At 40.4% G+C, this 25,658-nt stretch overlaps 1 protein-coding gene across 1 annotated transcript in view; it reads right to left on the bottom strand.

Annotated features, from left to right (window-relative positions):
• Positions 1 to 1,895: 1,895 nt before the first annotated feature.
• Positions 1,896 to 25,658, bottom strand: part of LOC149189998 (replication factor-A carboxy-terminal domain protein) — a 35,663-nt gene continuing 11,900 nt past the window's right edge. The window contains exon 4 of the mRNA XM_089411997.1: positions 1,896 to 2,664. Within this exon, the coding sequence (XP_089268123.1) occupies positions 2,486 to 2,664 (179 nt within the window). The 3' untranslated portion in view covers positions 1,896 to 2,485. The remainder of the gene's footprint in view (positions 2,665 to 25,658) is intronic.

Here is a 25,658-nt window from a genome sequence, read left to right as displayed (position 1 = left end):
ACTTGTGATTGAATTATTAACTTGAGTCAAATTGACTCTTCTAACTCCTCTTGCCTCAATTAGAAACCAAAGCTCACTAACTCGTCCTTTTCCAAAAATAAACTCACACTTGGAGACAAACAAAATTGAGTCCCCAACTCTTGTGCATCAGTTAATTGCTCCCTGACTCGCCCTCATTTCTAGGAACTCGTGCATGCTAAAGGAAGAAGATATGTGGTCATCTTGACCAAGGCACAAGTCAAGAAGACCCTCACTCACTACTTTTCAACACTCCCTCTTAGTGAGGAAGTTGCTTTTGGAAGAACCTCGTCCAACCAGATCTATCTCTAACATTACCACATTCTCCGTTGTTACAGTTGCTCCCTCTGAACTAGAAGACTTCCCTGCTTTCTTCTACAAGAACCCGATTTAAAGACGTGTTCTTTCCCACCATGCTCTGCGAGTCTACCACTTTAGTCATAACTGTCATGTACCTCGTGTACCTCGGTGGTTGCTTCCTCTGGCTAAAGGTGATATTGGAAGGTCCAACTCTATCCTAATCTCTCGTAAACAAATCCTCAGACCCTTTGGCTCAAACTCTCCCTATACTGGGAGTCATTGCCTGAGTGGTTGCCTCCACTCGCCCTGGGCTATGTTCCTTATCATCCTGTTGGTTGACCCAACTGCTAATTAGCTTAGACTCAAACTCAAATATTGGTTGAGGCTCCATCGTAATTAGCTTCTTCTTAGGTACTCTAATATGCTCTTACTCTAAGGACTACCTGTGAGTTCTTCGCTCCTCAACCATCACTTCTCTACTCTGAGCTCTCCCTGCCTTGTTGCTCAAGGTTGCACCTGTCTCTACTTGGAACTTGTAGATATTCTTCATCCTCGCACCTATCTGCTTCTTACATCTAAGCTAAGTGTTTGAGGTAAGGGTTACCTTTGTTGAAAATGACATGATAACCCTTGTCCTCAATGGTAGATACCAAAAAAATATTCTTCTTTAATCCTAGAACATAGAGGACATCTCTGAGATGAAGAGAATTTCCTGACTCCCTCTGAAACCATAATGGCCATTACATGCAACTAGGTCAGACTTAACCATAACCTAGTATTACGATAAATGATGACCTTAATCATAACTAATACTTAACAAAATGCATTAATGGCACAATATGAGATGGCCGTGATCAAATTTGAAAATTACACCTCTCAACAAAAACAAGATTGCAAATTCATGTCAAAAAGCAAAGAAGACAAGCCAAATAGAAGAATAATGATGATGGAATTTTTTGTTAAAAATATGTTAGCTAAGCTTGGTTTGTAACCCTAATGGCTCTTAAATGTCATGTATTATTTATCCTTACTCATCAACTATGTAAAACATTGGAGGGATTAGATGCCCCATAGAAGATATCATGCCTTCCAATACAATTCACATAATAAGTAACACTATCCCCTATTTATAGGGAGGTATAAGCTTCATTTATACTAGTCTATTTGAGTAAATATATTATTTATATTATTAAATTTAGATTACTAATTGTACTCATGGGATTGTTTGTTTGTGTATGGATGTGATTGTTATTAATGTTGGATTTAGTATGTTTATCACTTATAACTAATGATGTCCTACTATTTCTAACAAATTTCTCAAAAAGGAGATACTCATCCACATACACCTCCTGCTTATTTGATATCTATTATCTGACCTCTGGCCATGACTCTTACTATCATTCATTTATTCCAATATTTACTGGTATCTACAACTATTTACAATATAACCATTAGGCCATAGACATTAAAAACTCAAATGCTGAAACAGGAGTTTAAATGACCAATTTTTGTTCCAAAGCTGATAATTACTTGTAAATATACATATTCAATGAAATAGACAGTTATCGTTGTTCATAACGGTCCTGAATATCCAACATGCTGGAACTTGCAAAAGGTCCAACTGCCCAAGTTATTTACCTTCACGCATAAATTGTTCCAAAAACTCACGAAGAAAAACTTTTATGGATTAGACCGTATGTCTAGGGAAAATACATTTAAATGCAACAACAGTTCAGCAATTACTTTTTATCAGAAAGTGTTAGCAGCTAATAAATTCACTGACCAACATTACCGATTCATTCTTCAACAGCTTTGTCAAGATTGTGTTCCTCTCTTTACAAAAATAGTGAACAGCCTGAAAACAATGAATATACAACTAAATCTGTACTACGAATATAGCATTGGACTATGCTTACTCTGCAACTTTTGTTCAGCATCACTTTTTTATATCAAAAAGAGGAGAAAAAAGACCATAATTACCCTGATGGCCCTTCAGCAATTCCATTTTTTCTTGTGTTTTGATCAAAAGTGCAGAGTTACTACAGTGAAGTATGGCAAGAAGTTCCAGCTTATAGATAAAGCAATGAATCAATAATTGCCAAACAAGCAGCACTTTGCATTTTATTCCTGATGGAAAGTTAGGTAAAATATAATTTATTTGATCATCCTATCTTTCTGATCCCTGGCGAGCCTTGTAAAGATTCTTAAGTTGTTCCATTACAGGTCGGAAATCGGAAGCAAGAGGCAAAACAGAATCAATGCGCATGTGCTGTGCATTGCCACTTTGGGGTTTACGCAATACCATACGAAACATTTGTCCTTCCAAAATTGTTGCAGCAGTTTCCACTACAAGTAAGGCCCTCAAAAAAAGCGATCAGTAAAAGAAGGTATAAACATTAGCATTCAACATAGACTAAAGTTATAAGAAAATCAAATTAATAAACTGATGTTAGTTAAAATCATGAAAATTAATCTTATAGGATGCTTGAGTGATATGTGGGAAGAAGGAAGTGAATGATAACTGCCTATGACATTTGAGGGCACAAAGTTTCGACTGTACATTTTAAAGTTATTCAAGCAAAAGATAAGTTGCATACGACTACTTCAAACTAAAGGTAATCGGTATATAAGTAAAATATTTCTATCATGTAATGCATTTTAATTGGTTCTGGAAAGAAATAAGCAAATGCTTACCCTCTGCAGCATTAGATGTATGAATATGTCACAATAATAAAGTGTGCTGACTATTCAAGTGTAATTTCAGAGCACCAATAACAAGGTTTATGAAAAGTGTTCTGACTATGTGTTCTTACTGTCTTTTGTTGGCATTTTTGTTAAACAATATACCTTGGTAACTTGGTAAGTAACACATCATTTTGAAAATCATCTTTTATAGTATAATCCACTGTTGAAATGATGGTAATCTTCACTTGTGATTACTTGATATTATTAAGCACCCTCATTGTATTATTAAGTTATGTTTCAAAATTGACCTAGTCAACATCATGTATATTATTCTACGTAGCTCAAACCAACCTAGGCATTCAAGTGGGCCCATAACCCCCTGTGGGTGAAGGTAGCCTAGTTCATAAGTTCCGTATAAACATACACCATATGAGTCTTTATATCATCACCTTGGATTTATGAATGATTGAATCTTTTGCCTAAGGGTACCATATCCCTTGTTCTTATACACCATATGAGTCTTTATATCATCACCTTGGATTTATGAATGATTGAATATTTTGCCTAAGGGTACCATATCCCTTGTTCTTATACACCATATGAGTCTTTATATCATCACCTTGGATTTATGAATGATTGAATCTTTTGCCTAAGGGTACCATATCCCTTGTTCTCTTGTTCATGCGTTCACACCTCTTTATGTGATGGTTCTGTTCAAGGTTTATAATAGATTAGGGTTTTTTAAGTGCTCACTGTAGATCAATAATCTCTTGAACATCCCAGCATGGTACCAGACATACTGCAGACTCTTTCTTCTCTATCCAAAGCTGGTGTAGCCTGTAGGGTTGTTTCAGGTCTGAAACCAGGGTTTTTTAGCACTCCTTTTGGACAGCAGCATATTTCTAAGGCTTTTTTACCCTCTTCTTCACTAATGCCCCTTTTGAAAGTTTTTGTTCTTTCCAGCAGATTTAAGGTGATCTTTTGCAGGTTTGTGCCTTTTTAGGGCAGCACCCTCCCGTTTCTCCTTTGTTCAGCCAAATACTTTAGTTTGTAGGGCTATTCAATATCTGAAAGTAGACCTTTTTTTCTAGCCCCATTTAAAGACAGTAGTGCCCTCCTACTTTTTAACCCTCTTAGTAGGGATTTTGACCCTCTGCATCGCTAGTGCCCTCCTATTTTTGGTGTTTCTTGATTCTTCCAGCAAATTTGAGGGATTATTGTTGCAGGTCAGTACTCTTGCAAGTTAGTCCATCTATCTTTCTCTCTGTTTCCACCAAAATTTGGTGTTGTTTTTTTGGAACACCTTTGGTATTTCATGGTTTTACCCTGTATTTTCAGAGTTTTTCTGGAGGCATTTGCTCATATAGCATTATCAATACGAAACCAGGAGTTCAAAATTTCAAGCTCTTTGTCATGTGCGATATCCTTGTCATGTGTTGACAAGTGGATCCCCCCAAGTAGTGATGAGCCTTGGATGCGCGAGATCCTTGTCATGTGTTGACAAGTGGATCCCCCCAAGCAGAGATGAACCTTGGATGTGTTGATTTTTGAGTAGCTCGGGAGGTACTCCAAGCCCTAGGGTTCAGGGTTTGGAGGGTGGAGCACCACAAGAGTCACTTGTGGGCTTGGAACCCAAGGTTGGAGTTTTGCACCCATTGTGATTTGGGCCAAAACCATGGAGCATTTTCGACATGTGATGGGATGAGATGATAGAGGGCAGAAAGGAGAATTGAATGCTTCAAGAATCGTCGAATTCCGAGATGTCCTTGATGAGATATGAATTTTTGAAGTTAAGGAGTGAGTTTCCACAAGAAGAGTTAAGGTCCGCTAGATGTTATGGAGGCCTCATGACAGCTTGTCAAACTCTATGATGATGTTTTGAGGAAGCCCTTGTATATGGTATAAATACAAGGTGAGTGAGTCTCATTTGGGACATCCATCCATGCAACACAAGGCAGAAAAGGAGCAATAAGAAACTTGGCTAAGGGAGAAAAGACTACCTCTGTTTGGGCCACAGGTAGGAGGGCACTTCAGCGAAGGAGGGAGGCTGTTTAGGAGCCTTTTCGTGACTGTTGAAGGGTTGTTTTCACCTACAAGCAGGCCAAGTATGAAGAGGTAAGACCGCAGGTCTGTTGGGGCACATTTTATGGACATGCATCTCTGTTTTGAGCAGGCCGTGAGCATTGGAGGAAGGGTTGGGTAGGCTGCAGGCCTTAACACCCCAAATCAGGGCATGCGTAGGACTGTTTGAGGGTATTAAAGTGCCCAGATCAGCAGTGTGGAGGCAGAGGATACTTGTGGAGGAAGCCGCAGCTGCTTAAGGGGCTGTGTGGGTGTGTTTTAGGGCTGACGTGGGCCACAGTGATGCCCTAACCAGAACACAGTCATAACAGCAGTTGTACATCAGACTTGGAGCCAGATTTGTCTTGTGTTGGGTCAAAGTATTGACCAGTTTTGGATCAGTTTTATGAACAGCCTATGGGAGCCATGTGTTGAGGTTGACTTGGGCAGTTGGAGACCTCAACTAGGAGCAGATATTGCAGTGAAGTGTTGGGCATCATTGGACTGGTGGAGGGCAGCGTGTTGATAGCCCAAAGTAGCCCTAGAGCAGCATACAAGAAGGACATTGATTGTTGCGTGATTGGGTGAAGTTTGGAGCCTAATGTGTAGCTCTTTGATGGACGAAAGAGGCTAGTAGATTGGAAGTTTGGAGCTCAAGTATTGACAAGCCTAGAAGAGCAGACTGGATCAGCCCGTGTTCATTGTAGCAAAGCAACTTGGAGCAGTGATAGGTTGCAGCCCTCCTGGAGACTCTATGTGTTGTCCTTTGAAGGACTAAGGGGCAGCTAGAGAGCAAAATGGAAGCGAGGGACCAGCAGGACGAGATACGGCATAGAGGCAACAACATGATAGTCATTGTATCTTGTATTCCATAGACTGTTGTATTATTCAGATTGGTTTAATATAACGAAGATTGGGTTGTACATATTTGTACAATATTTTGTAAAAAGTTGTCTATACTTGTGCATGTGTGATTTACTGTTTTATATTTTCCGTTGTGCAAAGTAGTTATGTTGAGATTCTTGGTTTGGTAGCATCAGAAATTCTAAGATTCTATCCTAGATCCAAGATTGTGGAAATTCAACAAGTGTGTGAGATCCTTGTCATGTGTTGGCAAGTGGATCCCCCCAAGCAGAGATGAGCCTTGGATGTGCGAGATCCTTGTCATGCGTTGACAAGTAGATCCCCCCAAACAAAGATGAGACTTGGTTGTGCGAAATCCTTGTCATATCTTGGCAAGTGGCATTCCCCCCCAAGTGAATATAGGGTGATGGATGAATCTCCCCTTTGATGATTCTTCTTCATTAGAGCGAGACATCATTGTTCTAGATGATACAGAGTAGAGATGAACAGAGATGATTAGAGAAAGCAAAGATCTTTATTGTAGAAAGAAATTCCTCCCTAACTAAGAGGGAGTGTTGAAAATTGGAAGCTCAAGGATGAATTTCTAAAAATAGAAAGTCTAAAAATAGAATTTCCAAAAATAGAAAGTCTAAAAAACAGAAAGTCAAGTATGACTTTCCAAAAATAATAAATCACCTTCCTGATCATCAATCAATCCTAATAGTTCAATTTCGACTTAATCATCAATATTATCATTAATATTATTATTCTTATGATATTATATTATTATTAAAAAAAATCAAGTCTCTCAATCATGTCATATGTAACTCCCCTCAATTAATGCATATGTTACTCTCTCTCTCTCTCTCTCTTAACGGTTTCATTCCTCTCTTTAATGCTCTTACACACCTCTTGCACTCTCTTACACAGTTTAATGACTCGTCATAAAAAGATTCCTCTTACACCTCTTTAATGCATAAGTTGCACTTCTCTCCTAAATGCATAACTTACACTCCTCTCCTTTATGACATAAGTTACACTCCTATTTTGGCATATGTAACTCCTCCTCAAGGCATAGGAGTTACTCCCTCTTGAATTTGACCTCCTTGCTCTTCCTATATATTTGTGCCTCTCATCCTCACTTGATACACTTACTTGTGCTTGTGAAAAGATAATTCGAACTTGAGAAAGAGAGAGTTGTAGAGTCTAGAGGAAGATTGAGAGAGAGAGAGTCTTGAAGTCAAGAGAATATATTGGAGAGCCAAAGTGATTCAGTGTTTGCATCAACTACTGCTATCAGAGATACTTTTCAGATTTGGGTAAAATTCTTCGATCTCTCATTGTACTTTGTATTGTTGCTGAACAATTGATTTCTAGTCCAAGAAGAATCTAGTTGGGTTTTACCATTGTGGGTTTTGCCTTGGTCATTGACCTAACTTCTCTGTGTCTCATTGAGTTCTTCATTGTCTTCCATTGTGCATATGGTTTATATGGTTTATGTTCTATCTACAATTACTTAACTTATTTTGCAACATAAAGAAGTTATGGATTTAAGTTATTGTAACAGCATAGGACATTAGAATTTCAACAATTTTCAGAGTTTTTCTGGAGGCATTTGCTCATAGCATTATCATTACGAAACCAGGAGTTCAAAATTTCAAGCTCTTTAAGATGTACGAAGTTCGGTCTTCCTACTTTCACTTTAGCTACAGCTAATCTTATTATAGCTGGATGTTCCATCTCTTCTCTCTTACTGGATGTTCCTTTCGACGCTTCTTTAAATGGACAGATCATTGGCAATATTCTTCCAATGGATGTGCAATACAATTAGGATATGTCTTTTTAGACCTCCTCCATTAAATGAGCAAGTCAATGACAACATTCTTCCAACAAAAGAGCAGTTTGGTGGTAACATCCTTCTAGGAGATTATTGGCTCACTTTTGTATTTTGTCTGGCCATTACAAACTCCCTCTTTCTTCTTCCAGCTATAGTTCACTCTTCATTGAGTTGGGTATGCCCACTCACTTTTATACCCTCTCTCTCTTGTACTCATGCCTCTTTACAACACTTCCTTATCATATCAAAAATCATATTCCCCTAGATGATGAAAAATTCAGCAGTGGCATTTCTTCAAGAGTTTCAGTTCCATGTTGATGATGATTGGGTATTCATAACCCCTTCCACATTTGTATTGAGTTGGATCATCACAAACCCACTATATCTTAGTACAATTACAATTGTCTCTCTATTGACTTGGGTATGTTCGCTCATTCTGTTCCTTCTCATTTTTCTCCACTGCCCCATCCTCACAGGGGTAATGTTGAAATGATCATAATCTTCACTTGTGGTTACGACATTATGGCTACATGCTCCCATTATTGTCTTACTAGGTTATGGTTTAATAGCCAATCGAGTCAACATTATTTTATATTATTCTAGGTGCTTAAGGCCAACCTAAGCATTTATGTGGGCCCATAACCCCCTTATTGGGGAAGACGCCCCACCTCATAGTTGTGTATAAATGCACATCTCGGGAGTCTTTTTTATTATTATCATGAATTTGTTAGTGATTGATTCGTTTGCCTAAGGGCAACATATCATCTCTTGTTCTCTCATCCATGCATTCACCTCTCTTTAAGTGATATATTTGTTCAAGGTTTATGTTGAATTAGGGTTTGTTGAAATGTTCACTATAGATCCATGATCTCATTATCATCCCAACAATTACTATCATTTAAATCTGATCAAATGGGTTTGGGACTAATTATGGTGAATGCGGATTTCACATAGACCAAGGTTTATTCTTGTAGGCTTTTTGGAAACCTCAATTTAGTTACAGCCCAAAGGTAGGGGACAAACTAATAGCAATGTGTGGCACAAACCCTATCAAGATGGCATGATCATAACCCATCTCTTCAAGGCTTTCTATTTTAGGAGTCAACAAGGAGGAAACTAAGGATAGTTGGGGTTGGTGGCCTTGTTTATGACATGGAAGGAAATAAATGTTTTTTCTTTTAACATATGGAGCCTCCTTTAACTATGTTGAAGCATGTGCATTGCTAAAAGGTTTGTAATTTGCTACGGAGAGTACAGTAGAGTAGATTAGAGGAATACTAATGTTAAACAAAATTCCACCATAAGGATATGCCACAGTAGCAATAGCTTGTAATAATAGACATCACATAGATAACAACCACAAGCCAAAGAGTGCTCACATGGCATGACACCAATACCATCAATGATGTTAGTGTTGAAGTGAAAGGAGGATGCTACCACATCAAACTAGGGACTTGCACTCCAAAGCCAACTTGGAAATGGCAAAGCTTTTGGTGATTCAAATTCAACATCAATCTTGAATGGGTGGGGGTCTAAGGTTAGAATCAAATCAATGCTAGTGGGTTAAATAGTCTTCTAACACGCTTGAAGACAAAATTAAATGCATAGAATTCATGCATGTCACTCAAAATCATAAAGTGAAATCTATCGTAGGACAAATTGTCATCTGCTCAAAATCACTTCATTTTTTCTCGTTTTCTCTTGGCCATTTGATTTTAGAGAAGCTCTTCTTAGGAATACCACTAGTTTTCTTTGAAAAACAATTTGGAGGATGGGTTTAAGGGGTATCTAGGTAGCAAAAGACTTGAAATAATTTAGGAATAATTGGATAATTTCCACCACAATCACCAACAACTTAGAAACCACCACAAAATGAAACTTAGAATATAGAAAATCCTTAAAAATTCTACATTGTTGTAGTGAACAGTTCTGAAACTAAATTGTAACACCAAGGCACATAATTTCTCTACTCTTTTACAGCGGAATAGAACAGAATTAAAAACACACTCATAAAATACAATAACACAGAATTTTCTACAAAACCCAACTGGGAAAACCCTCTACTTGTTTGAGAATTTTATTGATAGAAATTTGAGCAACAGATCTCTTACAATACAACTGTTTCAATCATAAAACAATCTTGTTCTCCCTCTGCTTGTCCTAAGCTTGAAACACCTTGCAAGAACCCTGATCTGCTTCCTAAATCCTTGCGCATAGGGAGCTCCTATTATTTAGGAATTAATTCCTAAATCCTAGCGCAAATCCCAAGGAATTCTCTTCTATCAATCTATGCACAAGCTTCTCCTTAGTACACCCTTCCCACACATGAACTCGTGATCTCTATTGCCTTGTCTCACCAACTCGTGCTCACAAAACAATGATCAATTTTGTGCCCTTGTCCTCCTTATAAGCAATTCACATTAGCTAAATCTGGCAAGTTTATTTTTGGAAGTTGAACTTGTGATTGTTGAGTTAACTAAGTCCAACTAACTCATGCAACTCGTCTAGTCTCAATTAGAACTTGAGACTCAATCACTTGTCTTTTCCAATTCTAACTCGCACTAGAAGACAACAAATTGAGCCTTCCACTCTTGCACATCAGTGAAACTGCTTCATGAATTGTCCTAATTTATAGGAACTTGTCCTAACTTTTAGGAACTCGTGCATGCTAAGGAAAAAGTGGTTGTGCTCTCTTTGACTAAGGCACAAGTGAAAGAACCTTTCTCGCTACTATTTTCAACACTCCCTCTTAGCGAGGAAGATGCTTCTGGAAGAACCTCGTCCACTTGGATTTGTCTCCAACACTACCATGTTTTTCATTGTTGCAGCTACTCCCACTGAACTAGAAGACTTCCCTTCTTTCTTTTGTGGAACCTAATCTAAAGACTTGTTCTTTCCCACCATGCTCTGCGAGTCCATCACTTCAATCATAAGTGCCATGTACTCTGTGTACCTTTGTGGCTGCTTCTTTTGGCTGAAGGTGATACTGGAAGATCCAACTCTCTCCTGATCTCCCTTAAACAAATCCTCTACCCACTTGGCTCGAACTCTCCCTATACTAGGAGTCACTGAGTTGATGTCTCCACTCGCCCTGGGCTATGCTCCTCATCAACCCAACTACCAACTAGCTTAGACTCAAACTGAGATACTAGTTGCGGCTCCATCTTGAGAGCTTTGTCCTGCTCTTGTTCAACTATCACTTCTTTCTTTTGAGAACTTCCTTCCTTGCTCCTCAAGGTTGTGTCGGTCTTTATTTGCAACTTGTAGAGATTCTTCACCCTCACACCTATCTGCTTCTTACATCCAGAAGCTAAGTGTTGGAGGTAAGCCTTACCTCTACTGAAGATGACATCATAACCCTTGTCCTCAAGGGTAGCTACCGAAACAAGATTCTGCTTTAATCCTGGAACATAGAGGACATCTCTAAGCTTAAGAGAATAACATGACTCCCTCTGAAAGCTAATAGTACCAACTCCACTAGCTACATATTGACCATCATCTCCTAGCTCAATCTGAAACTGTGTGTCCTTCAGGTGGTTGAAACTATTCTTGTTCCCGGTCATATGGAAGGATGCTCGTGAATCAATATACCATACATTGTTGTCTGTTGAGCTTGCCATGCAAGCAATCAATGAGAAATATTTCTCAAACTGGGCAAAAAAAGCATCTATCTCTGCTGATGCGGCTACATGATCCTTACTAAACTCCTTCTGCTTAAGACACTTAGTGGCATAATGTCCAAACTCATGGCAATGGAAGCACTTGATCTTGCTTATATCTTTCTTCTTGCCCTTCTGACTGGACTCGGCCACTCCTTGGCCCTCCTTGCGCTTGGCCTTGCTACCCTTGCCTGCCATGGAAATGTTATCCTTGTCCTTTGTCTTCATAAATTTGCCATCTATGGTCCCTCTCTGAATCTCTTCCTGAACGCAATCAATCCAAAACCTTTCCCAATTGGGAAAATTCTCTCTACCGCTGACAACATCTTGCAAACCATACCAAGACTTGTCAAGTCCTAATAAGGCCAAACTCACAAGGTCATGATCAAATACAACCACGTCCACACCACCCAGCTCATCTAATACTTGAGTGAACCTTGACAAATGTGTGACAATGGGCTCATTCATTCTTGCTCATCTAGATACTCCTCAGTTTCTCCTTAAGGGCAAGCTTCCTTGTATCACTGGTACTCTGATATAGTTCTAAAATAGTTTTGAACATCTCATAAGTTGTCTTCTTCTCAGGGATATGAGGAACTATATGATCTCTGACCCCTTCTAGAATAAACCTCATTGCCTTGATATCATTCTTAGTGTGTTGGGTCAACTGTTGGGGATCTTGTGGTAGTGGTATGGCCCGCTTCACAAATTCTCCCACCCCATTATCCTCAAAAACTATCATGATCCTCCCTTTGCATGGAATGAAGTTCGATGCTCTCTCTAAACAATGATCTACTCTCAATCCTTAGTATGCCATCCTGCTTCCCTAGAGAGCTCTTCAACACCTACCCACTAACAACCTCGTAGTCCTTCACAAGAAATACACTTGTGAAGGCAACTTCTAACAACCCTTCAACCTGTACACGAACTGCCAACCAAATCTGTCTCAAAGGACCTCACCACCTAGCAATGCATCAACATGGAAGAACAACAAGCATACCTTTGCAATGGATGACTTCCATTGCCTTAAATATCCTCAGCTTGTGCACCCAATCCTGAGGTTTTAGCCCTCTGATTAGGGCACTTGTACAACAATACACTAGCCTAGATCTCGGCTTCTAAACCTCCTTCAAAACCTATGTAACCCTTCCTCTTCAAGCCTTCCTTCACTATGTTGTAACTTGGCCTAATGCATGTTGTTGTTCCAAGGTTATCTACCTTCGTCCAACTCCCATCCAGGGCTTTGGCCCTCCTGTAACAAACACATAAATCTGCAGCCTGATGCACAGAGAATTACACTACAAAATAGAGCACAAAACTGCCCTCAACCTCAACCACCAATTATCCAAACTCGGCCTCTACCAATCACAGAGAAAGGACACAAGAAACTCGGCTCCTTCTTCCTTTGATAAGGCTCCTAGAGGCTTTGGCTGCTACAAAAGTTCTTCTCCTATGATTGCGTTGCTTCTTGTGATATATGGATCAACTTATGTTGGTCTTTACTCTGTTCCCTGCTCTGATACCATGTAGAAAATCCTTGAAAATTCTGCATTGTTGTAGTGAACAATTCTGAAACTAAATTGTAACACCAAGACACAGAATTTCTCTACTCTTTTGCAGTGGAATAGAACAAAATTAAAAACACACTCATACAATACAATAACACAAAATTTTCTAGGGAACCCAATTGGGAAAACCCTCTACTTGTTTGAGAATTTTATAGATAGAAATTTGAGCAATAGATCTCTTACAATACAATTGTTTCAATCCTAAAACAATCGTGTTCTCCCTCTGCTTGTCCTAAGCTTGAAACACCTTGCAAGAACCTTGAAATGCTTCCTAAATCCTTGCGCATAGGTAGCTCCTATTATTTAGGAATTAATTCCTAAATCCTAGTGCAAATCCCAAGGAATTCTCTTCTATCAATTTGCGCACAAGCTTCTCCTTAGTACGCCCTTCCCACACACAAACTCATGCTCTCTATTGCCTTGTCTCACTAACTCGTGCTCAAAAAACAATGATCAATTATGTCACATGTGCCTTCATCCTCCTTATCAGCAATTCACATTAGCTAAATCTGACAAGTTTATTTTTGGAAGTTGAACTTGTGATTGTTGAGTTAACTAAGTCCAACTGACTCATGCAACTCGTCCAGTCTCAATTTAGAACTTGAGACTCAATCACTTGTCTTTTCCAATTCTAACTCGCACTAGAAGACAACAAACTGAGCCTTCCACTCCTACACATCAATCAAACTGCTTCATGAACAATCCTAGTTTATAGAATCTTGTCCTAACTTTTAGGAACTCGTGCATGGTAAGGAAAAAGTGGTTGTGGTCTCTTTGACTAAGGCACAAGTCAAAGAAGAACCTTTCTCGCTACTATTTTCAACATAGAAAAGGAGAGGGAAAACTTGAAAGATAATTGTGAGTCTCTCCCTTGGAAATTAAAAAAATCAAAAGCATAGAATTAAGAGGCTTAAGCACGAAATGTAAAATCTTTGTAAGAAGTTGGTGAAATCAAAGACAACAACCATAGTATTGAGATAGATTCCTATGATAGTCCAAGATTGCCAACTAAGAGAAGAGTAGGTTCTCGAAAGAGGGAGTAAAGCTAAGCAACACTTAACTAAACTTTGTTATGTGAGACTAGTTTGTGCAATACCACTCATTTCTCTAATATCTAGCAAGCATTCTTTCATAAACCCTCATTTTGTAGATTCTAAAAGGCCTAGAGGTATAGCAAAGGCCACATACCACATGCAGTTTATATAATTTATTAAATGTTGTAATCCCATTTCATGATAAACAGGGTGTTCCATAGGCTTCAATAGAGAAAGTGGTAGATTCAATATTTCCTTAATGCAAGAGCATCCCTAGAGGTCAAGCGATCCCACATCAAGATCAAGAAATCCCGCATCAATTGAAAAGATTTGCTTGTGCTTTAGTTAGTTTTCATTTTTATTTAGGTTTTATTTATGTGTATGTAACTATAGGATTGAGCAAGGCCAACTGATAGGTTCATTTTGAATGTCAAGCCTACTTCAACTTGAGGTCAAAGAGCCACTAGTAAAGCCTCTGTAGTTAAATATACAGATTAGTGAAGAAATCCTTCATGGACATTTACATGGTAAGGGATTTAGGTTGTGTGGATGGAGTCATGCACCCATCAAATATAACTATAATCATGACAAAAGGTATGAGATGTGTTATCACCCCAAGAAACTCTCCTAGGTTGTAGCTCGGAGATGCCTGGGAACATATAAATTCAACTTATTGTTGCAAATTGGATGAATGGAAGGAATGATGCTTGTCCAAGCCAGATAACCACTTCTACCTTGCTTAACCCCAGACATGCGTGAACACCTTCAGATTACAAGGCTTTAGACCACCAACTACTCACAATTTAAGATTGGGTGAATATGGGGAATACTGACCACACCAGCAGATGCACAAGACCATGTGATGGTTGGCTGCAACCAGTAAGGGAGTCTGCAAATCTAATCTACCAATACACAGACAGGATGACAGCTCTCTGGCACCAGATGAAGAGAAACCTGAATAACTTATGCAATGATACATACAAGATTTTAACACAGAGCTAGGATGACAGCTACTCTAATGCTAAACATCAAGAGTTCAAGCATACAGCATATCAGGCACAGCTTAGAAGAGAAGATAAATGGAAAGTGAGCAATTAACAGCAAAAGAAGCTTGTATTAGCTGAAAATGAAGATGAGACGCTGCAAGTGTCAAAATAGTTACAGTCTCCAGAAGTTGAACCTTACATCAAAACATCAACCATCAACCCTGATTACATCTTGTTTCTGGGTATATATAGAGTTTCAATACAAAGGCACTTGGCCATTCTAGGTATGGAGGGGTCATAATTGACCACCAACCGCATTTAGTTGCCTGATGGAGCTTCTGAGTGTGTTTGCTTGCTTTAGTGGATGAATCTGATCCTTTCAGGTGCTCTGTTGTCCTCTCAGGTGGTTGGAGTGTCGTATGGGATGAAATTCCATAACTGTTAAATGCAGTTATCTGCTCGAGCTCTATCATTTTCTTTCTCGGCCATGCTGTTTGTTAAATATGGTTGTTGAGGAGCAATTGCAATGGTACTGGAAGACTGGTCACCTTCATCCTTCGAGCATACGGAGTGATCAAGTGGCATGGATTGCCTGGCGAATAGACGAGTCGGATGAAGGAGGAAAATCAACCGTCGGATCAAGAGGATAGACGGCGGGGATGAATCAACGGGGATATCGGAGGAGGTGGGAGCGGGGTGATCGTGGGCCGTTGGATCAAGAGGATAGATCCAACGGTCGTCGGACGGCGGAAATGCGCGAATCTATGTTGCAGGAAACGTGGGGCAGAAGAGCGTTTCCGTACGGAAACGGGTACGAAACGCTGAAACGCGTTTGGTACGGCCCTGAAACGCGTTTCAGGCCATACTGCCACGTTTCACGAAACTGAAACGTGGCCAGTACGGCTTGAAACGCGTTTCAGGCCCGTACAACCCACGTTTCAGCATTTACTTGTGTTTTTATTTTTATTTTTTATTTGTTTTCTAATCTATTCTTACGTTAGCCTAGTGACTTCTAGTTGCTTCCAGATGCCTGTCTAAAGTTATAAAAGTGAACATTTGCCCTAGTGTTGATATGCAATTCATGGTAATGTTAAATTCTTAAAGTAAAAGTGATATTCTCCTTTATTTTTCATTTTCATCCTTTTACTTAAATTTTTAACATTACCATGAAATGACTCAGGATGTTTGAGAGTGGTTTCGCCCTCATTAGATTTCATATGGAGAAAGTAGAATTTTAGATCTCACTCAAAATCCAGCAGACTTATCTGTTTTTCAGGATTTCAAGATTGGGGGGATTCCAATGTTTCCATTGGATTTTATCATGTACTAGGGTATGGAACTTGTATTTAATCAAGAGAACCAAGCCCTCTATGCAGGGGAGACTCCCAATAATCAAGAGAATGTAGGGTACTAGGGTATGAAACTTGTATTTAATCAAAAGCATTAAGGTCGTTCGACTATGTAGGAGGAGACTCCCAATCAAGCACGAGACAAGAAATTAGAAATTTCTCGTGGCTGATTTTGGATATTTCTATTTTCATTATGTGATTATTCATGAGTAAATGTGATGCAAATTTAGATACTTATAGTTTATGCATTGACAATTGACAGTTTTATCATAATGTAATAAATTAGAATGTATCATATATGCTTTATGATTGCACATATTTCTTAAATGTCCTAATATATATATATATATATATATATATATTCGCGTTTCCCCGTTTCCAAAATTTGGGGAGATCACGTTTCGTATCGCTTCCCATTTCGGAAACTCGTACCCGTTTCGTGCAACCTTGGCACGAAGGTTAACAGGTGAGGACGGATGACCGGCGGTAAGCGGTATTGATCGCACCGGCTTTGGGGAGTTGGGTGATAAAAGGCGATGGCACGCGATGCCATTCAGCGCATGACGCGTGGCGGTGGAGGAGAGAGGAAACCACTCTCCATCGCACGTTAACGTCCCATCGGTTTGCGGGCGCGGGGAGAGCAAACGTCGTTCGATCGTGGCGGAGATGATCGGACGGCGGGGAAACAATCGTGCGGGTTTTCCATCGGATATGATGGAGAGTCGTTGGATTGGGAAGCGGAGATCGACAGCAGAGGTTACGAGTGAAGGCACACAATCGTATGGGCGCGAGTTTATGAGGTATGGGTTTTAGTGCTCGAGGCTTAAGAGCCAGGAACTTTATATGAGTTTTAATCAAAAAGCAAGGAAAATGGAGATGAAGGGAGGGTTAGAGAGGTAAAAGAGAAGGTGAGGGCAACCATTATAAGCCTTCTTCGAGCACGACCAAGGACCAAGTTTGCCTCCAGCTTTAGAAAGTCAATGTTATATAGCAGAGCTAACACTGGCTCCTTCTGGGGATGAGATCCTCCCTGCGAGGTCTCAAGAACTGCAGACCATTGTCTTTCCTACAAAAAACCAGATTAGTAAATTTTCCTAGTGTTCCATTGGGCATGGAGTCTAATTTAGCCTACACTAAAATTGATAAAGTAACATATTTACAAATTTAAGGCCAAAGGCCTTAAATAACATAAACTTTCAGAAAACGCCCATTAACTGGGCCATCAAAAACTGTTTCTCCTTCCAAACTTTGCAGCATGAAAGTATTGTTCCCTTGGATCTGAGTGATGACAAAAGGTCCAATCCACAGAGCATCAAACTTCTCATGGTTGCTTTTCTTCTCTTTCAGTGCATCCCACTTAAGAACCAAGTCTCCAACCTGAAAATTGTTTGTTTTTGTCCTCCTGTCAAAAGCTTCTTTAATTCTCTTCTGATGTACTGCAGACCTTTCAACCAGCTGTTCTCTGATTTGATGTACCTCTGCTAAATCAGTGATCCTTTTTGCCATGTCCTCCTCCTCATTCTGCTCTCCTTGCAAGAACTTTGCCACAGGGAGGGCTAACTGAATTGGGAATACAGCCTCAGTGCCATATACTAGCTTGAATGGAGAATTCCCCGTGGATTTCTTGGTGGTCACTCTGTCAACCCACAGTGCATATTTGAGCTTGGAGTCCCAATTCTTTTTGTTGTCTTCCAACAGCCTTTTAATTATCTTTATCAGGCTCTTGTTGGAAGATTCTGCTAGACCGTTACTTTGAGGGTAGTATGAGGTGGAATGAACTAGCTTAATTCTCATTGAATCACACATGTCCACCAACTCCTTTGTCCTGAAGCTACTGCATTATCTGTAACCAGCTTATGTGGACAGCCAAACCTAGAGAGGATATTTTCCGTTAAGAACTTCAAGACCACATGGTGATCAGCGTTTCTGGTAGGGATGGTCTCAATCCATTTAGTGAAATAATCTGTGGCTACTAAGATCCATTTGTGCTAGCCACTGGAATGTGGATTGGTTTCTCCAATGAAATCCAAACCCCACTGCTGAAAAGGGCCACTAGCATGTATGGGTTTTAAGGGCAAGGACTTCAATTGCTGTTTCCCTTCAAATCTTTGGCACCTGTCACAAGATTTAACAAAAGAAAAGACATCAGAGAATAAAGTGGGCAAATAGTACCCAACTCTGAGGATCTTATGAGTTGTAGTTTTCCAATAGTGATGTCCTCCACATATGCTGGAATGAAACTGCTGCATCACCTCCATGGATTGTTCTTTGCCCAGACACCTCAAAAGAATTCCAGAGGGGTCCCTCTAGCAGAGCAGGTTTTCATGAATGCAATATTTAGCTGCCTTGAGCTTAATGGTTCTGGCTTGGCTCGAACTAAGGCCTGGAGGAACTTCTAGCTTAGCCATGGTAGAATACCATTCACAAGAAGCTATATTTTCTACCAATCACTGATTTTTTCCTGGTTCAGCTGTTTCCTTTTCTTTCTGACCATTCTCTGAATTCATGCTTATCAAATTCATGTCCAGCGTTCTGCAATTTTCTTCGGCCATTGATCTAGCAAGACCCTGACCTCTGACAAGCTTGGTGGGCTTCAGTTTTATGTTGAATTCGATCAACTTTGCAATCCATTTAGCCCTTCTTCCATCAGCATCTGGCTGCGTTAGGACATCTTTTACTGAAGCAGAGGGTACATATGCGATTACCTTGGAATGCAGAATGTAAATTCTAAAAGCTTTCAAAGATTTGATAAGAGCATATGCCTGTTTTTCAATGATATCATACCTCAGCTCAGCATCCCTTAATGTTTCGCTGAAAAATGCCATTGCATGCTCTGAGCCTTCCTCATCTACTTGCATCAAAACTTCTGCAAGGGTGTCATCAGAGGCAAATGAAAATATATGGAATTCCTTGCTATAATCTGGGCTGATCAAAGTAGGAGCTTCCATAATAGCTTTCTTAATAGATTCAAAGGATCTTCTTGTTGCATTAGTCCATTTGATTTCTGACCCCTTTTTCAACATGGAGGTAATGTGTTTTACAAGTTCTGCAAAATTTGGGATAAACCTCCTTACAAAATTTATCTTGCCCAAAAAGGACTGGATATCCTTCTTTGATCTCGGGACAGACAAGGTCTGTATTGCCCTTACTCTTTCTGGGTCAATTCTGACACCTGCAGCAGACACAACATGTCCTAACAACTTGCCTTCTTCTAAAGCAAACTATGACTTTTTAGGATTGACTGAAATCCCAAACCTTCTGCACTTTAGGAACACTTTCTTCAAATGCTGCAAATGTTCTTGATGACTGCTGAAGTACACTGTTATATCATCAAGGTAGACAAGGACAAACTTATCCTTCACTCCTACAAATGCTATATCCATAGCCCTCTGAAAGGTGGCTCCAGCATTCATCGGCCCGAAAGGCATCTTGGAATACATAAAAGTGCCCCAAGAAGTGGTGAATGCAGTCTTCTCTTGGTAATCTGAATGCACAGCAACCTGGTTATACCCTGAAAATCCGTCCACGAAAGACATCACTTTGGCTCCTGAGACCTTCTCCAGCAAATGCTCTATCTTAGGTAGAGGATAATTATCTTTCTTAGAGCGTTTGTTTAAGTTTCTGAAATCAACGCAGAGTCTGATTTCTCCACTTTTCTTCCTCACCACAACCAAATTGGCTACCCATTTTAAATACCTTAGAGGGACTATGATTTTGGCAGCCAGTAACTTTTTGATTTCTTTTTCGATCAGTGGGAGGAGCAAAGGATTTATGGGTCTCAGCTTCTGCTTCTCTAAAGGGATTTTATGCTGGATGATCTTTTTGTCATAAGTTTTCAGGTCACTATATTCCCAGGCAAAAACATCAGCAAATTGCTTCATTAAATTGCAGTACTCAAAACTTTGGGCAGCAGATAGATGGGTGGACAGATTTATGTATCTTGGATGATCTGGACTCCCTATATTATGCCTATGGACTGCAGATTGGTCTTCTTTTTGGGCAGCCTTATAAGGCACATCATTCTGGTCAAACAGCTTCTCTAAAGGAACTAGGCCTTTAGGTATATGATTGCTGGGCAGTTGGACAATGCTATTTTTGCCAATTTTGTTTCTAAGCTGGGACTGGGGATTTTCTTCCAAGGCTTCATTCTCTTGGTCAATTTGCATTTCAGAGAATTCATCAATGACTTGCAGAAACCTATTCACTTCATCATCATCCTCAAAAACTTTCCAATGCTGGACATTATCAGGCAAGGATGGTCTATATTTCATCTGAACTTCATAAACTAGTCTGGGAGGCATGGGAGGGATAAACATGCTAGCAAACACAGCAAGGGAATCAGCGAGCTGATTTTTGACTCTAGGGATGTATGAGATACAAAAACTATCAAAAGAATCTTTAAGTCTCCATACCTCATCTCTATATGCTTTCAGCCTTGGATGTTTTGCTTGAAAAGTTTTGTTCACTTGCTGAATGATAAGATCAGCATCTCTAAACACCTTTATGTTCCTAATTTCTCTGTCTTTAGCTGCATTAAGGCCCAATATCATAGCCTCATACTCTGCTATATTGTTGGTGACTTGGAAAGCTAGCTTAAAAGACAGATGTGTGCTTTCTTGTTTTGGAGATATCAGCACCACCCCTGCTCCTGCGGTTTCCCTGGAACATGCTCCATCAAAAAACATTTCCCAAACCTGACTTCCTTGCTCTCCCTCGGCTTGGACTATTGGTTACTTGAGCTGTAATGAGGCCTTTTGAGATTCTTCAATTTGGAGAATACATGCCCCAAAATCAGTGTCCACAGCATAAATGGGATGATTGGAAGGATTCTTCTCATCACTAATGATGTAGGCCAGTTGTGCTTATCTGTACAATCCCCTACTTTCCCCTCCAAAAACTGGAACAATGGCATAAGATAAATCATTCTGTAATGTCCCACCTAGTCTCTTAATCCACCCTCTGGACAGCAGCATGCCAAACTTGGGAGGGACATCTACTACCACAATGTCCATCATCATGCTCTTCATGGGCAGCTGAGAGCAAGCTGAGTTAGGGTAATAGCTAAATCTTTGATTAATCCTAGGCATTTGACCTTTCTTGAATCAAAAGAAAATAGATCATGATATGGTCTGGTAATATCAAGGCCTAACCCTTCCATGACAGCTTTAGGCATTAGATTGTGGTTGGCCCCTGTGTCCAGCAGGCAGTTATGGAGGATTTTGTCATGGATGGTCAAGGACACATAAAAATGATGGGGAGCTATTATCAGCAGGTTCAGTCATTGGGCTAAACACAACTGCAGGCTTATCATCTTGCAAATTGACATAGTCAGTGGAGGCTTGTGTGGCTTTTAGCTCAAGAGCATCAAGGATAGGCTTTCTAAAAACTTCACTCTTTGCAAGTTCTATCAGAGGCACAGATATTTTAACTTCTGGACTTCCAATTCAAAGCTGAAAGGGGAAGGGGACTTGTCAGAACCTCTTACCTCTTGAGCAAGTGCTTTGAAGATGACTGGGTCAACTACTGGTCTTTTCTGTCTGATATTTTGTTGCTTTGTTGGGAGAGCAGCTCTTTGGGCAGGATTCTCCTTGACATTGCTTGTCTTTGACCTCAGATTATACCTTTGTTGCTCATTAGTCTGCAGAAAAGTCTCTCTATCCCACTTTTGACTGGTCTGGTCCTGTAATAATGATTCTTCATAGGCAACCAATGTCAAAAAGGCAGCACTACCTTTATCTTCCATGCAATGAATGTCATCCTCTTCTTCAAACTGCTCCTCCTCCATGACTACGTTCTGGAAAGGAGCCTTAACCTTTTGTTCTTCACCAACTTCTTTACCCCTCTGAATGATCTGCAATTGTTCATTTGCTCTTCTGAATGGATTTGGATTTCTTGGAGCAAATGTGTTTGGAAGCCTTACCTTCCCAGAGTTTTGCTCAACCTTCAGCTTAGATATTTCAGCAGCCAATGACTCTATCATTTTAGTCATTTTGTCTAACTTAGGTTCTGAAGATGAAGCAGAGGAAGAAGAAGCCTCACCTCTCTGCCTCCTTCTATCAGCATGACTTTTGAGCTTTTCTGCAGCCATGATATTAGATTCCACCTCTAGGGCTGCATCTTGCATTTCAGCTAGAGTGGCACATCTTCTTTCTCTTAAAAGTAGGCAGAAATCAGAGTCAAAAGCATTGGCTGAGGTGGGGTAGGCTTTACTTTAGCTGGTATCTTAATCTACATACGATTGAATCTTTTATTAAAATCAGGCAATGATTCCCCATTCTCCCTCTTGAAGTTTCCAAACTCAGTATGATAGTATAGCCGGTCTTTTTTATGCCCCCAATGCTTCAAAAATACATCATCTAAGGCTTCAATGTCTGCTATGGATCTAGGGGTCAATTTTCTGAACCACTTTCTAGCCTTTCCATCAAGGCTCTGGACAAACACTCTCATCCACACATCATCTTCACTAATATCTAGGTTATCAGCATAACTATAAAAAGACTCAAGGTGTTCTTCAGCTGTTACTCCCTCTATACCAGTAAACTTAGGCATGTATTTCTGATACTCTCCTGCAGGCATGGCATTCAAAGGAACAGGCAAGACCAGGGGTCCATACCTAGCAGCTATGATTCTTTCCATCTTTGTGGGTGCTTGTTGCCCTGCCATGGCTGGGGTAGGTGGAAGAGTACTGACAGTTTGAAAGATAGAGAGCAGTGAAATGGATGACAGAGACAAAGGAGTATGATCGACTGTATGGGAGATTTTCTTTGGACTGAAATCCAAAGGGGAACCGAAAGAACAAGGAGCTTTATGAATCTCTGCGGGTATCTCTTCACTAACAATGCTAGGCTCTATATCTTCAACACATACATGCTCAGCTATAAACCCCTCTTGCAGAGATACATACGATTGTTTAGGCTTACCTGATCCTGATGCTCCTTTCTGTGATGTTCTTCTTTGCTTGACAATCTTCTCGGGGTCAGGTACTGGGTCAACTGGTGATTCCTAAGGATTTCTCCGAGTATGCCTCACAAACTGAGCCAGAACTGCAATGTGGAGTCGCCAAAGGTTGGTCCTCCAATAGAGTCGCCAGATAGATGATTACAACCAGAAATGTGTCCAAACTTTGTCTATCATCAAAGCTGGAACTGTGTCGTTCTCCCAGGGAAGCTGAGCTTCAATCTCCTCTCCCCGGCAACGGCGCCAATTATGTTATCACCCCAAGAAACTCTCCTAGGTTGTAGCTCGGAGATGCCTGGGAACATATAAATTCAACTTATTGTTGCAAATGGATGAATGGAAGGAATGATGCTTGTCCAAGCCAGATAACCACTTCTACCTTGCTTAACCCCAGACATGCGTGAACACCCTCAAACTACAAAGCATTATACCACCAACTACTCACAATTTAAGATTGGGTGAATATGGGGACTACTGACCACACCAGCAGATGCACAAGACCATGTGATGGCTGGCTGCAACCAATAAAGAAGTCTGCAAATCTAATCTACCAATGCATAGACAGGATGACAGCTCTCTAGCACCAAATGAAGAGAAAAATGAATAACTTATGCAATGATACATACAAGATTTTAACACAAAGCTAGGATGACAGCTACTCTAATGCTAAACATCAGGAGTCCAAGCATACAGCATTTCAGGCACAACTTAGAAGAGAAGATAAATAGAAAGTGAGCAATTAACAGCAAAAGAAGCTTGTATTAGCTGAAAATGAAGACGAGACGCTGCAAGTGTCAAAGTAGTTACAGTCTCCAGAAGTTGAACCTTACATCAAAACATCAACCATCAACCCTGATTACATCATGTTTCTGGGTATATATAGAGTTTCAATACAAAGGCATTTGGCCATTCTAGGTATGGAGGGGTCATAATTGACCACCAACCGCATTTAGTTGCCTGATGGAGATTCTGAGTGCGTTTGCTTGCTTTAGTGGATGAATCTGATCCTTTCAAGTGCTTTGCTGTCCTCTCTAGTGGCTGGAGTGTCGTATGGGATGAAATTCCATAACTGTTAAATGCAGTTATCCGCTCGAGCTCTGTCCTTTTCTTTCTCGGCTATGCTGTTTGTTAAATATGGTTGTTGAGGAGCAATTGCAATGGTACTGGAAGACTGGTCACCTTCGTCCTTCGGGCATACAGAGTGATCAAGTGGCGTGGATTGCCTAGCGAATAGACGAGTCGGATGGAGGAAAATCAGCCGTCGGATCAAGAGGATAGACGACGGGGATGAATCAACGGGGATATCGGAGGAGGTGGGAGCGGGGTGATCGTGGGCCACTGGATCCAGAGGATAGATCCAACAATCGTCGGACGGCGGAAATGCGCGAAGGTTAACGGGTGAGGACGGATGACCGAGTGGTAAGCGATATTGATCGCACCGGCTTTGGGGAGTTGGGTGGTAAAAGGCGATGGCGCGCGATGCCATTCAACGTGTGACGCGTTCAGTGAAGGAGAGAGGAAACCACTCTCCATCGCGCGTTAACGTCCCATCGATTTGCGGGCGCGAGGAGAGCGAACGCCGTCTAATCGTGGCGAAGATGATCGGATGGCGGGGAAACAATAGTGCGGGTTTTCCATCGAATATGACGGGGAGCCGTTGGATTGGGAAGCGGAGATCGACGACGGAGGTTACAGGTGAAGGTGGACAGTCATATGGGCGCGGGTTTATGAGGTATGGGTTTTAGCGCTCGGGGCTTAAAAGCCAAGGACTTTATATGAGTTTTAATCAAAAAGCACAGAAAATGGAGATGAAGGGAGGGTTAGAGAGGTAAAAGAGAAGGTGAGGACAACCATTATAAGCCTTCTTCAAGCACAACCAAGGACCAAGTTTGCCTCCAGCTTTAGAAAGTAAATGTTATATAGCAGAGCTAACAAGATGGACGAGGAGCATGCTTATTGAACAATAACTCTTATAAAGAGTTTGCGAGGGGGGATGAAACATCCCTGAAGCAATGAGAACCATTGTATCCAAACAAATCACGACCATCCTTCGAGACACTTTTTGGGAGTTTGGGGAGAAGGCCAACATACCCTCAAAATGAATAAGGGCCATTGATGGCAATAAATATCAACAAATCAACTTATTTTGGAGCTTTGAGGAAGTTGAGAACAAAGTACACCCAAAGAGTCTTAATCCACAAAATGATGACATGTGGCATGAGTTAGTTGGACCTACTCTTGCTTTTTTCCCAAAGATGTGTCACTGTTTAACTTGAGCAGATTGTCATGGAGAATCCATGAAAGTGGTAGGTACAAGTTCATTGTGTTGCCCTCTAAAAATGCAAGGGTTATTTTGCATTT

The sequence above is a fragment of the Pinus tabuliformis genome, chromosome 3_1 (genome assembly GCF_031772625.1).
Source record: "Pinus tabuliformis cultivar Carrire ecotype Pingquan chromosome 3_1, CPIR1, whole genome shotgun sequence".
Lineage (NCBI taxonomy): Eukaryota > Viridiplantae > Streptophyta > Pinopsida > Pinales > Pinaceae > Pinus > Pinus tabuliformis.
Note: the sequence above shows the minus strand (reverse complement) of the source record. Positions and strands in the feature narration are given on the sequence as shown.